At 35.1% G+C, this 20,045-nt stretch overlaps 1 protein-coding gene across 2 annotated transcripts in view; it reads right to left on the bottom strand.

Annotated features, from left to right (window-relative positions):
- Positions 1-20,045, bottom strand: part of LOC129001668 (homeobox protein OTX2-A-like) — a 73,620-nt gene that overhangs the window by 14,669 nt on the left and 38,906 nt on the right. For both annotated transcript variants that reach the window (XM_054429044.1, XM_054429045.1), the window contains exons 2-4: positions 17,123-17,164; positions 10,766-10,929; positions 8,924-9,075 (exon numbers count right to left, since the gene is read on the bottom strand). In XM_054429044.1, coding sequence (XP_054285019.1) covers positions 8,924-9,075; positions 10,766-10,929; positions 17,123-17,148 — 342 coding nt within the window. In that variant the 5' untranslated portion in view covers positions 17,149-17,164. The remainder of the gene's footprint in view (positions 1-8,923; positions 9,076-10,765; positions 10,930-17,122; positions 17,165-20,045) is intronic.

Raw genomic sequence — 20,045 nt, 5'->3', positions numbered from 1 at the left:
GTCTCAGACAATTATGCATATCACAAAGAGTAGACCTATAATTGATGTACCTTAATGATATGTCTATGATAAATAAAAGTAGCCTATTTAACATTCATTTTCATAGACTGTAAAAGCCTTCTGCACTTTTATTATTCTGTATCGTATTACATAATGGGAAATTGTCCAATGATTAAATACACATGTATAACAATAATCTCGTGATGATCTGTCAGTCTAGAATAATAAGACAAAATATCGGCAAAAGTAGTCAAAAAGGCAGACACCAACCAGTACAATAGATATAACATAATGCAATAAGAAATAGTCCAGTCAAGGAATGAGGTGTAGAGTGCGTGAGCAGGTAACTAAGCGATTCCTTCAGAAACTTGTTCAGGGGGCTTAGGGTGTTAACATACCAAAAGTCCTGACTCCTAGGTGGTGAGCAAGGGGGTGGAGGGGGGAAAAAGGGGGGAAAAAGGTACGCATTTTGGGTTCTTTGATTATATCTCGAAAACTATCAACTTTTTGTATACTATAGTAAATTATAAAATTGAAGAAGATTAAATTTTCTACAAGAAAAGTATATAATGTGTTTATTTTGGCTCAACAGATTACGAGTTATAACTTATTTAATTGATATCTTATTAAAATACTCCTTCCATAAGAAATACATGTAAATTAGTATGCGAAATGGGGCGAATCCTATCCGCCTAAAGGAAATATAAATGATATTCTGGAAATCTTGACAAAATTTCCAGTAATTTGACACTTTAATCATTAAAATTGATCCAAAATTAAGGCGAGGGCGAGGTAACAAAATTTCGAGTTTTGGTGTTTTTTTATTGGAAATATAAAAAAAACCTTAAATCATCCCATTTTTAAACGCTCACCCTCGCTTTAATCTTTGACAAAATTTCATGATTAAAGTGTCAAATTACTGGAAATTTTGTCAATATTTCTAGAATATCAGTTACATTTCCTTTGGGCGGATAGGATTCGCCCCATTTCGCATACTAATTTACATGTATTTCTTATGGAAGGAGTATTTTAATAAGATATCAATTAAATAAGTTATAACTCGTAATCTGTTGAGCCAAAATAAACACATTATATACTTTTCATGTAGAAAATTTAATCTTCTTCAATTTTATAATTTACTATAGTATACAAAAAGTTGATAGTTTTCGAGATATAATCAAAAAACCCAAAATGCGTACCTTTTTCCCCCCCTTTTTCCCCCCTCCACCCCCTGGCTCACCACCTAGGAGTCAGGACTTTTGGTATGTTAACACCCTAAGCCCCCTGAACAAGTTTCTGAAGGAATCGCTTAGTTACCTGCTCACGCACTCTACACCTACTTTTGGATCATTCATTGACTGGACTAAAATGATTGAAAGAGTTACTGTAATATTAAGATTATATAACTGTTCGTAATGGAACGTTATATTGCTAAACATGACATTATACAGAAGAACATCAATTTTAAAATAAGAAAATAAGATCCTTATATATAATTCTGTAAGACAAAATTTTTACCAGGAAATTGTGGACGTCCAGAAAATATGAGTAGGCTAATTAATGTAATTTTCATGTTTTATTTTAACCTTTTGATTATGAAATTATAGACAACCATGATCAATAGTAAACACTCCATTGTAAATAGGTACCGGTACAACAATACAAATTAAGGTGTATGATAAACATTTAAAACACGTTGGTCCACTGAACACTCTGTATATTAGAAGGTCGCCAAATGTGATAAAAACTGTTAATTTATAAGATTTCCAACCGTATGATACACTATTGAGCTTTAAGTTTGTTTATGTACGCTTTAGTGGTTTGAATACAACAAAACATGGCGTCTTTAACGTTAAAAACATAGAAAGTCAACATGTTTAAAGCAAAAATTGTATTAATATTATTATTGTATACGACGGCGGATATTTGAACGCCTTCAATGTGAGGGACGCAATAGTTTATACTTTGGACCAAACGAACTCGTATTAATGTGTTGGACCAAACGATTTTGGACCAAACGAACTGTTTTACAACTGTTGGACCAAACGATTTTGGACCAAATGAACGGCAATATAAACGTACAGTATATTTCATAAGTTTACTCTACAATGCAACATTTTACTTCTAGTTTGGCCTGTACTTTTGGACCAAACGATTTTGGACCAAACGAACGTGTTTTTAACTGTTGGACCAAACGATTTTGGACCAAACGAACGAGTTTTTAACTGTTGGACCAAACGATTTTGGACCAAACGAACGGCAATATAAACTGTGGACCAAACGACTTTGGACCAAATGAAATTGGATAAAACAATTTTGGACCAAACGAACGAGTTTTTAACTGTTGGACCAAACGATTTTGGACCAAACGAACGGCAATATAAACTGTGGACCAAACGACTTTGGACCATTTGAAGATGATCCATTTATTCATTCTACCCATGAATCTAAACAAATCATTATTATTTGTCATGATATTTTTAAAATGATCATCGTTACTTTTGAATAAAACTTACTTAACTACTTTCTAAAATAAATGTTTAAAACCGACGATTTTTCCTTGCTGTTTATTCCGTGGAGTACAGTGAATAATTTATTGTACAATTAAGTAAAAAATCAAAACCGACTAAAACTGTATGAACAATGGATAAATTTCCCTTTGCCGTATTCGGTAGGAATAAAATTTTAATTACGGACGTTAATGTAAGAGTAAACACTTATTGTTTAGTAATAATTTAAACTAGTGTTCATGTTGCTCGAATTCGAGCAATTGTAAAGTAAGTATTACATGATTTGCAAACCAATAACAATCATAATAAGCTATCGACATTTCAACAAAAACACACCTACCTTCCCTGTAGCAGCAAACCTAGGTACTCATAATAAAATTAACCTAATGTTATTTAAATAGGTAAAAATGACAATTTTCAGGGAATACCTTTGTAGAAATTAAGCCAGGTAAATTAAAATTCGCTTAGTCTGAAGGTTTGCTGCGGATACACAATTTTAATAACAGCAATGATTGTAGAATCTAAATTATTACTTATATCCATGAATTTATATAACAATTATTTCCTGTAAAATATTATTACAGCAGCTCAAAAATATTGGACAGACTCGGTCAACAAATGACGTAACTAAAAGAATCCCATACTAATGACATTAACATATAGTTTGACAGTTCCATTTAATCAATGTTAAATGTTTACATTCGGGCGAGTGACATATTTTATTTATGTTTATGAGCCATACCGTTCCTGTTCTAATAATCATGCAGTATTTAATATATTTGTACCAGCTGTGTGGAATTATGAAATCAAAATTAATTTTGACAGTTAGTTCTGCTTGTTTACATTTTTAAATTTTGTGGGTTTGTTCTTTGTTACCATGGATACCATAAATAAATGTGTCACTTTTAATTTCTGACAACAGCTGGAGTTCCATAACAAATTTTGTTTCCCATGTTAATCTTATGGATAAATACGAAACTTTAAAGGGCCCAAGGGCCTCACTCTCTAATTATTTCCCTTAAAAGAAAGTTTCCTGCACAACTTCACGTTACGCTCTTTCCAATGACACCAAAAACATGTCAATCGGTTCAGTAGTTTCGGAGGAGTAATTGTCACAAAAAACCTGCTTGCGTATTAAATAAGTAACTAGTGTCCCTGTTGCTCGAATGCGAGCAATTCGTTATTTTAAAACGAATTTCAACCAAATCAGCAAATATCTTTAGCAAACTTGTTAAATTAGCAAACTTATTGACTGTTTACAATTAACATATGCTCTTCTTCTCACTTTTGATTTCTGACAACAGCTGAAGTTTCATAACAATTTTTGTTTCCAATGTTAATCTTATGGAGAAATACAAAACTTTAAAGGGCTCCAGGGCCTCACTCTCTCATTATTTCCCTAAAAAGAAAGTTTCCTGCACAACTTCACGTTACGCTCTTTCCAATGACACCAAAAACATGACAATTGGTTCAGTAGTTTCGGAGGAGTAATTGTCACAAAAAATCTGCTTGCGTATTAAATAAGTATAGATAATAGATTTTTAAATCTTCGGAGCTTACTACATCTTTGTCATATTCAAACAACTAATCATAACAACTTATAAATTAATTTTCTTCCATCCCCATCTCGCCTTTTCAGAGTTTACTAAATTGTTACCACATTTTACCCCCAAAAGGTAAACGTGCCATTCAGCTACCATTTACGTTTTAACCTTCCGGAATTCACAAACATTTTATCGTATTGTATGTTATATGGGTCAGGTCGAGGTTCGTAATGATGAACATGTTAACGATGGCAAGGGCTTATTCAAAGTGGCCGAGACACTTAATCTAGGTCGACCAGTTACAGTACAGTTCAAACTTAGTATAGTCCAAGTACAACAACAATAGTACAGTATGGTGAATAACAGTGGGTGAATAACATAAATGCAACATGATATATATAAAAGAACAAATTATGACGTCTCCCTCTTTCAAAGAGAAAATGATCAAACTTAGATGTTGAACTCCCCATAGTTACAATCACCCTTTTCTTTGGGCCCAATGACAGATCAATTCAGAATTTCAAAAAACCTAACGTAACCAAATTATCACTTTTATATATACACAAAGCGCGGCAGCCATGATATCTAGTCAGCCGTGGCAATGGCTGGGTCACGTGACACCTGGTGTTAGCCTCCAGAAGCTACGTGACGCTTCATTCACGCTGTTGGATCATATCCTCTCCCTAACATAATGACTTTGTGTAAAGCCCAGAGTGAATGATAGCCGCCGTACAATGTCATAAAGGGTTCCGCCAGCAGGACTGGCTGGTCGGGCCTTTGGGTTTTGGCTTAGTTTGGGCACTGGTGTAATCATTGTTTCATCTAGAACTAGTACAGCAACTAGTGTACAATAATTGAATTTTGGATACTTGAACATTCCATATCTATATTGACCAACTATAGCCAATTTGTTATTTCTTTGACTACTTTAATGGTTATAAAAAACATAGTTGAATTAGCCATTTCAAAGAGTGGGAAACTTCTTCCTTAGTTTTTGTTCCTGTGATGTAACATGGTATTAAAGGCACAAAGGATGCTTTTTAATATGGCTTGGTTGAAAGTGTGTATTCGACATAAATGTGTAAATTGGCATTATTTTCTTTGTACATCGGCTGCTTATTAGTAATAATCTTTATCACTACAAGATTAATATTTATATTTAAAAGATTATAATGTTTTCGGCTGCTTAGTTCACTACTTAAATATTTATTTTAAAACTGACTAGATTTAGTATGAGATTGGAAAATTTACCATTGGTAGTATCCAGTTGTTTTGTGCAAGAGGTGAATTAATTTTTGAAATCTGACTTTAAGAAAAAGGCACAAACAAAATACAGTTTTATTGTGAATAATTTTAATACGTTGGACCATAAACGGATTTTAGTAATCGTTGTATCATAATTTATATTGATATTACATGTAGTCGAAATTAAATTTGTATGGACTTTACGTAACCACGGGTCAGTGCCAAGAGCCCCCTAGTACCAATACAACACTATAATACAGAAACACAAATTGATGCTACAGTATTAACTTTATAGGCTTTAATGCAAGTCGCTGTCATTCCTTACAACAATTGCATAAAATCTCGATTTAGCGTATTGTAGTTCAACTAGTTACATTTAACTCTGCTATTATTGCAAAGGTAAATGTAAAGTCAAATTAATAATTGCATCAGTGTTTAAACAAAGGTTTGATCCTGTTTCTATAATCCTTTTATATGTAATGTGTATTAATTGTTATACTAATTTCCTCTCAATTGCATTATCCACGGTTTATCCGATCCAGTATTACAGCTTGTCGTGCCAATAGATTAATTATAATTGAGTAATTAATTATTTATGCAAGTACACATGTCCCTTGGCAGTGTACTAATCAATCTGATAATACGGAATGGTGTTAGTTCTCAGCCCTTAATGCCAGAAATTTAATTAACTGGTAGCATAAAATCGATAATTTCCAGTCACAGTATATAAAGGTCGGAAACAAATTGTATAATCATAGTGTGTAAAGAAGTTTGTAGTTTTCAGTAGTTGGATGTTACGGTTTTCAGTCAAGAAGTTTGTAGTTTTCAGTAGTTGGATGTTTCGGTTATCAGTCAAGAAGTTTGCAGTTTTCAGTAGTTGGATGTTACGGTTTTCAGTCAAGAAGTTTGCAGTTTTCAGTAGTTGGATGTTTCGGTTTTCAGTCAAGAAGTTTGTAATTTTCAGTAGTTGGATGTTTCGGTTTTCATTCAAGAAGTTTGTAGTTTTCAATAGTTAGATATTTTGATTTCCAGTCAGTAGTTAACTGGTTATATAATCGATAGATTCCGAGTTATATGATAAATCTAAGGCTTTGTAACCAAGTTGAATACGTTAAGTATGCTGTAAAAATGTTCGTTATTAATTATATTTATTTTATTTATTTCGTCACTCAATTATTGTATGAAAACTGTATAGCCTAAATGACATTTAGTCAAACAGGAAAATCCAGTCTTTATTTGTTTACGTACACACTTTAAAAACTATTATTGCATTTATTTTGCTTAATAAGTATATCACAAATATATTTCTTTACAGTTGGTTTTTTTACTATATTTTTCATTTTCATTTATACATTGCCAACATTTGGGGGGATGTAATGTATACTTAAAAATATGAATAAAAAATTGTCTGACTGGCTAGTAAGTTTGATTCCCTACATTACTTAACAACAACGTGAACATCTGTTATGATAGTTGCTATTAAAACCAAATCGACACCGATAAGCTTGAAGAATGTAAAATCTTTAGGTGTGTTGCTAGCCTAGTGGACTAGTGGTTAGCTTCTTGAACTTCGGTGTCAGAGGGGACAGAGTCGATCCCCGACATACACAAATAAAGTTTGGTTTGGACCCCTTTCCCAAAGTGATTTGTGGCTCCTCCATTCGAAATGCACATGCAAATATGAAAGTAAAATATATGAGAAACTTCCTTATACAAAGCTCACTTCTTTGCCCCTGAATAAAATTGTATATTCTCAAGATAAAAAATATACACTAGTTGTAAACAACATTCAGTTTCGAAAAAAAAACAATCGTCAAAAAAGTGAACTACATTGGTCGGGACGCAGGCGACTAGTTTGTCCAACTAGTTGCCGATTTCAGTTGAAAAACAGTCTTCCCGTGTGTCGACGGCCTTATGTGACCACAATAAAACTATCGGAGGATACAAATTGAAAACTGTTTGCAAAAAGCATCAACAAATCAGCGGTATTTTATACTACCCTATTCGACACCGTGCTCACCCAATTATCAAACCAACTGTTTCCAATGCATACGAATGGGACGTTTCAATAAGAATCATGAATATGTATGTTGACCGCCCGTAAGCGGATCAGACTTATAGCAATAATTGAAGAGATATAAAACATGACGGGGGAGGGGCTGGAGACAGCTGATAGCAGATAACAAGGGGTGATTTGTAGGGTGACCTTATCATAGGTGACAACAGTCCGACTGCTCGTTGTGCTTCGAGGGTGATGGTTTTATGTCCCAATTCGCTCATCTCTCGTTGCTAGTTTAGGTTTATTTGAGGGAGAGTACAATTTGACCGACGGGTAAATTGCTCGACAAGCCAGTTGACCGACATTTAGACGAGTGTGAGCATGGTGTTATGTCCCAATTCGCCCATCTCTCGTTGCTAGTTTACGTTTATTTGGGGGAGGGTACAACTTGACCGACGTGTAAATTGCTCGACAAGCCAGTTGACCGACATTTAGATGAAGATGCTGGATACAGCATATAGTAGAAGGAGTGATTTGTTGTAGTGATTTTCCGAGGTGACAACCGTCAGGAGACCACCAGACTTCTCGTCAACCATTCACTTCAGTTTTGTATTATTATTTATGTCACAATTTACTAACTGTATCTTTCGTTGCTATTTTATAATTATTCAACTTCAGGATGCAGCATTTGACCAACAAACCATTTGATCGAGATTTTTAATTAAGCTAGTAAATTAGATAAACCACTTCGTCGACATTATATCATCCTTCTGCCATTATGCTTTTTATTGAATAGGACCACTGATTTTGAATAGTGTAAGCACGTAAGAAGACTTATCGTTTTGTTTTAAATTTTAAAACCATTTTTATTTGTGTCCCATGATAATATTGAGGGAGAAGTTGACTAAATAGTTTTTATTTTGTTTTAGGACATTTTTTCGATTTTAGCTGTAATTATAGAGGACAGACAATAGTTGACGAATATCGTGTTGAATTTATTTGAAACCATTTTAAAATTGGTTAAGTAAGAAGAAAATAAATAGGCACCAAAAACTCTCTATAAATAAACTGAACAAAACTAACCCTGAAATAGTCTTCAGCCTTTCGATAAGAATGATACATTTATAAGTGAGTATAGTAGGGACTACGCCTATTCTGTTCTCTCTGGACTACGCCTACACCAAACAGTACCAAACATATATCATCCATTTTCCATACCTACGAATCAATTTCTCCTTAAGCATATTGATGGAACTTTCTTAGATATGCGATGGATCTTGTCTAATTTTGCTGCAACTCCTGTTTTGACTATCCCAAAGAACGTCAACGACACGAAATATTAACACTAGTTAAGTTATGTGTGAACTTCTCGTTTTGCGTAGTGCAGCCCTAACAAAATCACAGCCAAAGTCAAAAACTTTCTTAATGGTAAAACTCTATAGATGCAAGTAGCCTCTGTTTATGGTAAAAAAATCACTGTCTAGCCGAAATCTATTTATTAGCAAACTAAACTCAAACTGGTCACCTAACCGAACCTTAAATACTTAATCAACCTTTTCTCCCTTATCCACGTTGATCATCGTCTAGCATCATATAACTTATTGGCTGAAGTACTAGCGGCTCACCTGCACTCTTGACTCCGGAAGGTTGATCTTGAGAGCCACTTCCTCTCGCATGAAGATGTCCGGGTACCTCGTCTTGGAGAACAGTGCCTCCAGGATGTCAAGCTGTGCTCTCGTGAACGTCGTCCTCTCTCGCCGCTGCTTGCGGGGGTTTCCTACAAACATTGCACTTTTTGTGACAACTCTCTGGTGGATTCGATAAGAAACTCTTATAGTGTCAAGTAAAATTGAAAAATTCCCTCTAAAAGCAGGTTAGATTGCCTTTAAATTCGAAAAGTTTGCCGTCACCGTAATGTTTCAGTGGACGATGACTCTGATGAGACTGTTCAAGGACTATACTCCTCAGCCTTCTAAGTATAATTTTGTCCAAGACCTTTAGGTTTTGTATGTCTTTTTCTATTGTCATCGGTTATCTCTTTTGTTATGAGGCGTCTGTAGCCCAATACAGATTCCGTGCCACAGTTTGGAATAGTAAAGACGTTTCCTCAAGATTGGGACCTATTGGTGAGTGACCTAATGCTATACGATGGTAGTTCCTTCAAATGCAAATTCTAACTTTCGATTTTGCTAAAGGTAGTTTTCTGGGTCGTAGGTACGCTGTAATATTGTGAAGCGCCTGTATTCCAACAGTAATTTGGTGCCTTCGAATGGAAAAAATACGTCTCAAGTTCAATCAAATAACCTTGTACTCTGAAAGTCACAGAAATTCTTGATACATCGATTATCAATCACAGTTTTCACGCTATTGGCAATCTTTGGTCTATATACTTGACACGAAGGTGTTAATAGTCTCGCAGTTTATCGAGTTAGCCTCGGGTGGTTGGATTGTTGATTAGAGGGTTGAGGGGACCTCCCAGTGTTGACCGTGTCTCACCAACTGTACTTCCGTGGTCTCCGGTCTGGACCCCGTGTTGACACACAATCACGTCTAATTGACTGTGCACTTGTCAACACGTGCTGTACACGACTGTACACAACTGTACATGACTGTACAGTGCACCAAACGTCGCTGTGAGTAGACTTGTGATCAAAGAGTACACAGAAGTATAATTCTTTATACATAGATTTTCAATATGTATAGTTTTTACGATACTTATTCGCAATCTTTGGTCGACAAGGAAACTTGTACATACCATTTTGTACTACGAGTATGGACATTGACTGTTAAGTTTACATCATCATTGTAGAAACGAGTGTTTTGCAGATGCAAAATTGAATTTAAACATATTTCTGATGTGCTCATCAGAACTATGTGTATTAGTATATTGGCCTGTAGATTCCAAACTAGATATATCTCTATACATAATTTTAATGAGGCAATAATTGCTTCCCGTTCTAAAAGGTCTTACATATCTTAAAACATTATTTGTGTAGCTTCATTGTCTGACACAAGTTATGGTCATAGATATTTTAAGAGGCATATTGTTGAATGATACGCTTTTTGACTTTACTCAGCAAATACTAGGCAAATACTTAGCATGGACAATACATATGCAAAAAAAATATAATATGAAAAAAATATTTTTTTTTAAGGGTATATCTTTGAAGGATGCACTTTTGTCCCTATCCCAATGATTGGAAGGTACAATACATACCCAAATGTATCTAAAAAACAAACATAAATAGCATTATCATATTTTCAATCTAGAACCTTTTGAGCACTATGTATTTTTGTGAAACGAAATGGTATTGAAGAATGCTCCTATCTCGTGGGATAAACAATAAAATACAAAATGTCTAAAATTTGACATTTCAGTGTTCAAATTCTTGAATTTTTATTCCAGAACCTCTTCAGCATTTAACCTTAACACACTTTCCCCACACATCCCTCACTTTATACAATACCTGGAGGATATCCCATGGAGGAGTGCAGGGAGTCCATAGCCAGTCCGATGCCGTTGACGCCGTAGGGTCCGGCACTCTTGAGGTATGAGGCCATGCCGGGTCCCGGGCCGGAGCCGCACGCTGAGCCGAACGAAGGAAATGCCAGCTCCCCATCAGGGTTGCAACTACAACACACCAACACATTATGCGTGTGCATGCGCCACTGGCAAAAACTGCTTTACAAGGTGAGAGTAGTGTCCTACCTGCATTCCAGGTCCGTCACGGTAGTACGGACTACAGAGGGATGGTACGAGTCAACGATTGTATGGTGAATTAACGTGGTTTCAGCAGATTTTTTTACTACTCAAATGTTTGACCGGATTTTTGAATCTTTTGTGGGGTACGAAATTGTCATAAGGGGTCGCAATTACTTTTTAGATAATTTGTTCTGTCCGTAGTTATTGTGAAATATACAAGGAGGTAGTGATGGTAGTTACAACAATCATATAAACTTAATAAATGAATGAATGAATATATAGTTTATTCCAAAAAACATTGGCTACAAACAGTGATTATAAAATCAAATAAAATCATAGTCATACTTAACCGGTTTTCACGATTGAGGTGTTATTTTAAAGCTACGAATGGTAGTTAAAAAATCAATTTCTTTTAGGGCTTCGCCCCCTCACGTTTAATTTCTTTCTAGAGTGTATTTTCAAAGATCCAGTTATGCTGATCAACTTTCTTTATAACGGATGAAATAAAAATTGTTGTACAATTAGGCCTACTGATCTTTAAGAAGTTGAATGTTTAACCACAGTCAGATTGTAAAAAGGAACGAAACAATTTATGACAACGTATTTTAAATAGGACACTTTTTTGACAACTGTGATTGAGGTAGGTATATCACTCTTTGTAGTGTAGATAAAAAAATCAACAAATTTATTTTAAATTAGTAGTTCTGTTCACCTAATAACTGTTCTAAACAAACATAATCTCGAAAAGGTAAATGGAAATTGCACTGGATTCATTTTGCCTCGGAAACAAGTTTTGGACCATATTGAACAACGCAACTTGCGCGTGGGTTCGCTCTTAATACAATACGAGTACTTATTTGTGCGTATTGAAAGACCACTCAATGCTTGGAGAATTTTCATCGCCGTTTTAGAGGTTGACCGCCAGAATTTTTAATTCTGAAGTCAAATATTGTATAAGATCAAGCGATGTACGGACAAATATAGGCTAACAAAGTAGTTTACGTAAACCACAAATTTCAACACCAATAATTCCAATCAGTACTAAAAATTCAAATTATTTTTTTCACCTAAGATAGAGGCATGATAAACGTAGTTCCGTCGTTGTACTAACAAATATGTAAACACAATTTATTAACACCACAGATGATTGAGCACAACTTCGTGTTTTGAATCACGAAAATTTTATAATTGTGTACATCAAAGTTTTCAATCAATTTAACCGGCCAAATTGAAAAACATGGGTAATAATACAGTAAAACCAATTAAAATATTTATCAACGGTTGAACAACAAATCAAAACAGAATATTTGCATGTAAAAGTACGCACAATGCACTTAGGTACCGGTAGTAGTTTAGCTTACATGGACTTAACCGTTGTACAAAAGAAATGTTTTCGTCTCTTACTAATTAAAAAAAACTAAATTCTTTGACGAGACAGAACGTCGACGTTTGCGACGACGCCTCCAATACAGCCTTTAGGCCTAAAGTCACAGCGCAAGTAACCCAGAAACTGTTGTTTGTTTATCCAGATTTGGATTAGCCTCCAACTTAAAATATAACAAAACACATTTGTTTACAAAAACAAGTAATACTGTGGCCTGCGAACTTTGTTAAACATCTCCACACGGAGATATTTTAATGATATCGCTGACAATCTCGAGGAAATTCACGAAATTGGTTCCCATCTTATCATGATGGAATTTTACAGTTTTCTTTGCGTGGGTGTTTTAACGTTAACAATAAGAATGATGAGAATTAATGTGCAGCATAGGAGAATTTACCAGTTTACTGTTTAAGTTATACAAGGCAGTTGCACAAAGTAACGATTTTTGTAGTTTTATCCAATTGTGGGGTTGAAAGGTTCGCCTATGTACCAAATAGAAGTTCAAAAATAATAATCTGTAATTGTTCGTAATTTACTCGATTCACTTTGTAAGAATGTCAATTGCTTAAAAACCAACCATTGTTTGAATGTCAATTGGTCGAGAAAATTTCGGAATGCTATATGAAACTGTTAATGCAGTTCGGGTGAATATATCATAACGTTTCAGTAGACAGTCTACCAAAAGATATATATTTCCGGACATATACGAGGTAACGTTTTATATAATTTTTTTTCAATTATGGAATTTCAAATTGACCATTCACAATAAACAAAGGTAAAACGAATAAATAGACAGAATTCGTGAGTAACTTACTTTCATCCTCGGTTAGAAAACTCCCCACCAAACAGAAAAAAAACCAATTACTCCCCAACAGAAAAGATACATTGTCAACAGCGTGTAACCTGACCACACCAACTGTCCGGTGTTTGGGTGGACACGAGTTTTTACCGCCAAAAGCACACTAGAAACTCGAGAAATGGAACATTGATAGGTGGATAGGTGTGTTCGGGCGAAACCCCAATTAGGGGAAGCGCAGCTGGTTGGGGGGGGGGGGGGTGTAACGCGCGTGGCCCCAAACAACAACAAACATCTAAACTTGGGCCTCCAGGCGTAAACAGCGAAAAGAGGAATTTGGCCCGCCCCACCGTTCAAATCTTGCCCCGCGGCTGTTAGAATATGAGATTGATGTATTGTGTCATAACTGCCTCATACTGAGCAAAGGTGGTGGAAGGGGTGTTTTGAATGCTTGAACAGTTGGGGGTAGCCTTCGGAATATTGGGAAGAACGTTTGTGAGAAGTATAGGAAGTATAGGAGTACCGGCATGGACTTAGATTTTATGAAAATTGGATTATGTATCCTAATTCAAACAAAATCAAACTTATTGAATATTTTGAGAAACTATCAACGATTCTCTACTATACGAATTTGTTTTGAATCTTAGATACCTATTGAGCTTGAATTAATGAGAACATTAGACAACCTACGTTCCTAATCTGAACGGTTTTCCAGTCATATTTTGAGTTAGATTTTTTACACTACAAGGAATATATAGTCTATTTTGGTGTGATATTGTTGACTTTCATCATTTTAAAATAAAAACCAAACGACATACATTGTGTAGGTAAATTCAGACCTTCTTGGCAATGCAAAGTAGTGAAAATCTGCTTCAAGATCTGAAATATTTACTGTTTATAAACTCGTTTCGATAATAAAGGTTCGTTCATGGTATTGTTTTGGAGCTTTAATGAATTAATCTGTAAGTTGTACTTCATCTTTAACTGTTTCAATAGCAATTCCTTCTCATCTGACGATTCAACAAGCCGAACATTACTTATTTGATAGAAAATCTTTGAAACTAAAAACTAAAAACACCTACAGCACAGCACATTCTTAATCATATACTCAAAATCACTTCTTTCCATGACGAAAATTCAGAGGGAGATTTCATATTTAGAAACCTCTTTGGGATCGGTTGCGAATATCACATTCGGGAAGCACTGAAGGGTTGTGGGGAGGGGTGGCAGAGAGGCAACAATGGTACAATGGAGAGCAAGGGGGAGAGGGAGAGAGAGCGAGAGAGTCGAACATTTGGCAGCATTGTGCCAGCCGATGAAGTGTTTGATTCTATGAGAATGGATCCACAAATCCGGAAATATTAAAGTACGCCGCATCGCATGCAAGCCACATGTGGGGTGTGCTGTAATATGCTCGCCAGTGGGGGCCGTACTTGACAGGTTCAATAGAGGTCAAGTCCTCTACAAAGTTTACACAGTTTGGGGTTGCAAAATCTCTTTTCCTAAAATTTGGAATATTTTGGAATAATCTTCAGTATTCACGCCAACCTCTTCTGATGGACACGGTAGATTGGTGTTCGTGGAAATGGTTAATAATGAAAGAAAAATGTGATGAAGGGCACACTAGTAAAAAACCATCGGCAGCATTTACATGAGTAGGGTAATTTTGATGTAAATAATGTTGAGCATCATCTTCAGTGTTGAAATCATAGTCTTCTAAGGGATGTAGTGTAGTGATGATTGTGGTAATGGTTGATAAAAGGGATATAAATAACTGTTTAAAAGCTTTCGATGTTCTAGAAAATGGCCCAAATTGTATTAAACTAGTAAAAATTTTGACACAAATGTATTACACGTTGAACACTAATCACGCCAAAATTCCCTGAAGGAAAGTATGAGACTGTTATTTTGAAATAAATCAATTTTAGTTATAAGCCCATCAAAAATTGCACTGAATATTTTTTTGAAATTAAAAACTGCTTAAACCATAGTAATTAGTGGGATTTATATTAAATTTTTATTTCACCCCTATTAGTTACCAATATATTGAAAGTGCTAAGTGCTCTTCACTGTCACTCATGTTATTTCATGGATATTGAATAAATTGCTGTCGATTGCTTGTGTATTTTGCATCTTTATAAATTGTAGTTGGTAAAAGCGAATTACTTTATTTTAATGTAGATATTTTTTTTCTATAAAAGATCTTCGTGTTACTCGAAGCAGCAACCCTAAGTACTCGTTTGTTTAAATAACAATTGATAAAACAGGTTTTCTGTGACAGAAGTATTTTACTATTCGTTAAGTGAATATCTATGAATACTTCTACTTCTTCCAACACTTTCTCAATTATTAGTAAGTTGTGTTTTTCTTCTTCCTAAGCAGACACAAGAGCATCACAAAGCAAAAAGTCGACAGAAACTGTCAATCAAATGATTCAAATGGAATGTAAAAGCTTAGGAACTGGAATAAAATGGAATAAAAACGCAACACGGCTGAGTAGAGAGGTGGGGAAGCTAATGGTGATCAGATCAGCTGTTTGAAAGTGTCGCGTTTTCCCGCCAAAGCTAGGGATCACGTGATCAATGATCTAATCACCTAAATGTCACTTAGTGCATAAACATATATAATGTGAATACGAGTGATTAAACACCCGTAGCGAGCCATCGGTAAGTCATTTCACTACAGTTGGACTGATTATTATTGGTATGAACACATAAAGCTAAGCCACGTTGGATGGAAAACACATAGGTATGCTATTCCCGTCATATGTTGACGTCACCCAGATTGCAAACAAAAAACAGCTGATTGTATTGCCATATAAGTACAATTTGTTTTGATTTGATTATGTTTTTATAATTTTTCTAAATGGTAAAATGGTGTTTGCAATCCGAGTGCCTTCCACCATGAAGGTAAGCTAAACTTTCTTGTGTAATTTAATCTAGTCATTCTCACGAAACTATATTATAGTTGAAAGTATTTTTAAATAGACTGAAAACTTGTGGCAATGTACACATTGCAAACAAATTTATAATGTTAGGTAAATCCATGAATGTTAAGTTACTAGACAAATTTGTTTGAGAGGAATAGTGTTATTTTAAACCACTAAATATAAGATGGCAAAATGTTCAACCACAAAATTTATTTACAAATTGAAATAAGTTCTACAGTTTTACATTGGGAAATTGTTTAGAACAAATTTTGTGTAGTAGAAAAAAAATCAGTGTATCTTTAACAAATTTGACAAAAACAACAAGCAGGGAACTCTATAATGCTCCATTCAGTAAATGCTGAATTTGACTTGCATTTACATTTTTTTTTTCACTTGAAAATAAATTAAGTTTCATTTATTCAATATTGTACCAAGGCTACTGTTATAAATTCTATACATCAAGCATAAACATTTTCTATCATGAGCAAGACGCATCAATGAACTAAGACATTATAAAAGAGGGTCGGTTTGAATCATGTTAGATTTCAATGTTTTAATATGGTTGTTCGAAACAACACTATTGCTACGATGTTGTTCTTGTTGTAAAACAAAATATCTACCTTTTTCAAACCTTATCATTATTGCTTTATACATGTTTCAATGAGGGAAAATTATTCATTCTAAAGAGATCCACCAACTTTTAGGGGAATCATACTATTATAAATTTTACCTGGTAATTTCTTGGAAGATGTATTTTCTAAAATTCAAAATACTAACACAAAATTGTTCTCGATGCAACTGATGCATGTTATGTCATATAAGTCATTTACAAGTGAAACAATAGCAAATAACGAAAATTAAAACTTAAATGTGTGCCAATTAGCAGTCCGCTATACACTAATCTATTTACTAAAAAATAATTATGTACATGGCTTTTGGGTAAAAATTCACAAATATTATTATCAAATATTGACAAAATTAATTTCGTATACAAATCAGCTGATTTACTTACCCTCCTGACAGACTGTTAGGCCACATGGGGTGTCAAACACACCTGAAAAACAAAAAAAAACTGTCAGCAATATCATGCAATGCTTCCATATGAAGCAAAAGTTAGTAAAAAAACTAACGATAAAATCGGCCATTCACTAAAACCCTCTAGAGGCACTGTAAAGTATTTGAAGCCCTCAAAGAACTTATATGCATACAAAATGTTGTTACATTACCATTTAAAATATTAATTACAGTTTCAAGAGCTGAATATTAATACTGATTGTTCCTTATCCAGTTTTTAAACCAGTTTTATTTGAATAAAACAACCGTACTGTAATAAAATCTAATACAGAATGTTTTTTAAGAGGAGTGTTTATGAAAGACGCAAGAAACTAATACTAGGGATGAAGTTTGCGTAAAATAAAATATTAACGTTGGTTTTGATTAGGAACAATAACATAAATACAGGTAGCTTCAACAGTTACATACTTCCACTGCAACTGTAACTGCAACTTCCACTTTCACAATAATTATACATTTCATTCCGATATAAAAACAAATTTTGTGAAATAGATTATGATAAATATTTGCTGTTATTTTTAGCTGTGTATATCTGTCATACCGATATAATAGAATAGAAAAGAAAAGAATAGAAATGGGACAATCACCATGACTCTGTCTGGCTCAGTTGATTATTTCAGCATAAGTGATATCACGTGGCTCTTTGGTGTTGATCGTAATGACCAAGACTGGCTCATTTGATCATTTGAGCATAAGAGTGGATAACACGGTGTTCTTTGGTGTTGATCGTGATGACCAAGACTGGCTCATTTGATGATTTAAGCATTTAAGTGATAGCACGTGGCTCTTTGGTGTTGATCGTGATGGCCAAGACTGGCTCATTTGATCATTTGAGCATAAGAGTGGATAACACGGTGTTCTTTGGTGTTGATCGTGATGACCAAGACTGGCTCATTTGATGATTTAAGCATTTAAGTGATAGCACGTGGCTCTTTGGTGTTGATCGTGATGGCCAAGACTGGCTTAGTTGATGATTTAAGCATTTAAGTGATAGCACGTGGCTCTTTGGTGTTGATTGTGATCACCAGGACTGGCTCAGTTGATGATTTGAGCATATAAGTGATAACAATTGGTTCTTTGATGTTGATCGTGATAACCACGACTGGCTCAGTTGATGATTTGAGCATATAAGTGATAACAATTGGTTCTTTGATGTTGATCGTGATAACCACGACTGGCTCAGTTGATGATTTGAGCATTTAAGTGATAACAATTGGTTCTTTGATGATGATCGTGATAACCACGACTGGCTCAGTTGATGATTTGAGCATATAAGTGATAACAATTGGTTCTTTGATGTTGATCGTGATAACCACGACTGGCTCAGTTGATGATTTGAGCATATAAGTGATAACAATTGGTTCTTTGATGTTGATCGTGATAACCACGACTGGCTCAGTTGATGATTTGAGCATATAAGTGACAACACATGGCTCTTGTTGATCGTGATGACGAAGACTGGCTCAGTTGATGATTTTGGCATATAAGTGACAACACATGGCTCTTGTTGATCGTGATGACGAAGACTGTCTCAGTTGATGATTTGAGCATATAAGTGACAACACATGGCTCTTGTTGATCGTGATGACGAAGACTGGCTCAGTTGATGATTTGAGCATATAAGTGACAACACATGGCTCTTGTTGATCGTGATGACGAAGACTGGCTCAGTTGATGATTTGAGCATATAAGTGACAACACATGGCTCTTGTTGATCGTTATGACGAAGACTGGCTCAGTTGATGATTTGAGCATATAAGTGACAACACATGGCTCTTGTTGATCGTTATGACCAAGACTGGCTCAGTTGATGATTTGAGCATATAAATGACAACACATGGCTCTTGTTGATCGTTATGACCAAGACTGGCTCAGTTGATGATTTGAGCATATAAGTGACAACACATGGCTCTTGTTGATCGTTATGACCAAGACTGGCTCATTTGATGATTTGATCGTGATGACTGAAGTTTGTCTCATTTGAAGATTTTAATCTACAACTGATATCAGGTGACTCTTTGTAGTAATGACCATGGCTGGCTCAGTCAAGTATTTGAGGGCTTCAAGCCCCGGTGGCGGTGTGGGAGGTGGATTGTTTTGCAATAATCAATCATTGACTGGTCTCCCCCCACATTCTCCCTCACTACAGCACGCGACATGCCTCTCTAGCCGTTAATCACATTTTATAAAACATTTCAACCCGTGCAGATTACTAGCTATTTTATTTAATAGGGCTGCAATTCAAATCTACTTGAAACACGTTGCATTTGTTTCCTTTTTGGATAAATTTTCGATTGTGTTAATACTGACAGGTACAGTGTATGCAATTCATCTGGTCGATAAGAAGAATTTTCAAATAGTTGAACATTTAATAACAATGAATTGCAACCCGACGGATAAATATATGTAAATTATTTGACCTTATATTTTGTATACCTTGACACTCATAAAATAATGTTAAATTCCCCCACAAGCCGATTGGACTATTGTAATCAACTTAGGAAATGCCTCAAAGATGCTACACACTAAATGGTTCAACGTATTACATTATTATCTAATGGCGAAAAGCAACAAAAACCATTCAAACGTAAAAGTTTCGATTGCTTTGTTTACACTGGACTGACGGGGGTGGTTTATTTGTATCTGACGACGTGGTATTTCGGCGAGAGCTCGAGGCTAGCACAAACAAAACAAACTGACTTGCTGTTGCCACCCGTCGTCAAAAATTGAAAACAAACATGACCGATGGCTCCCTCCCTCCTAACCCTTGCTGACTACCGCGTCCTTTAGATTGATAATCGGTTCGGGGAATATTTTCAATAAACAAATCGATCACGAAAATACGGGTTTCCGGTTGACTC

This window comes from Macrosteles quadrilineatus, unplaced genomic scaffold (assembly GCF_028750875.1).
Source record: "Macrosteles quadrilineatus isolate MER2022 unplaced genomic scaffold, UCM_ALF_1.0 Scaffold_8__2_contigs__length_117827958, whole genome shotgun sequence".
Taxonomy (NCBI): Eukaryota; Metazoa; Arthropoda; class Insecta; order Hemiptera; family Cicadellidae; genus Macrosteles; species Macrosteles quadrilineatus.
Note: the sequence above shows the minus strand (reverse complement) of the source record. Positions and strands in the feature narration are given on the sequence as shown.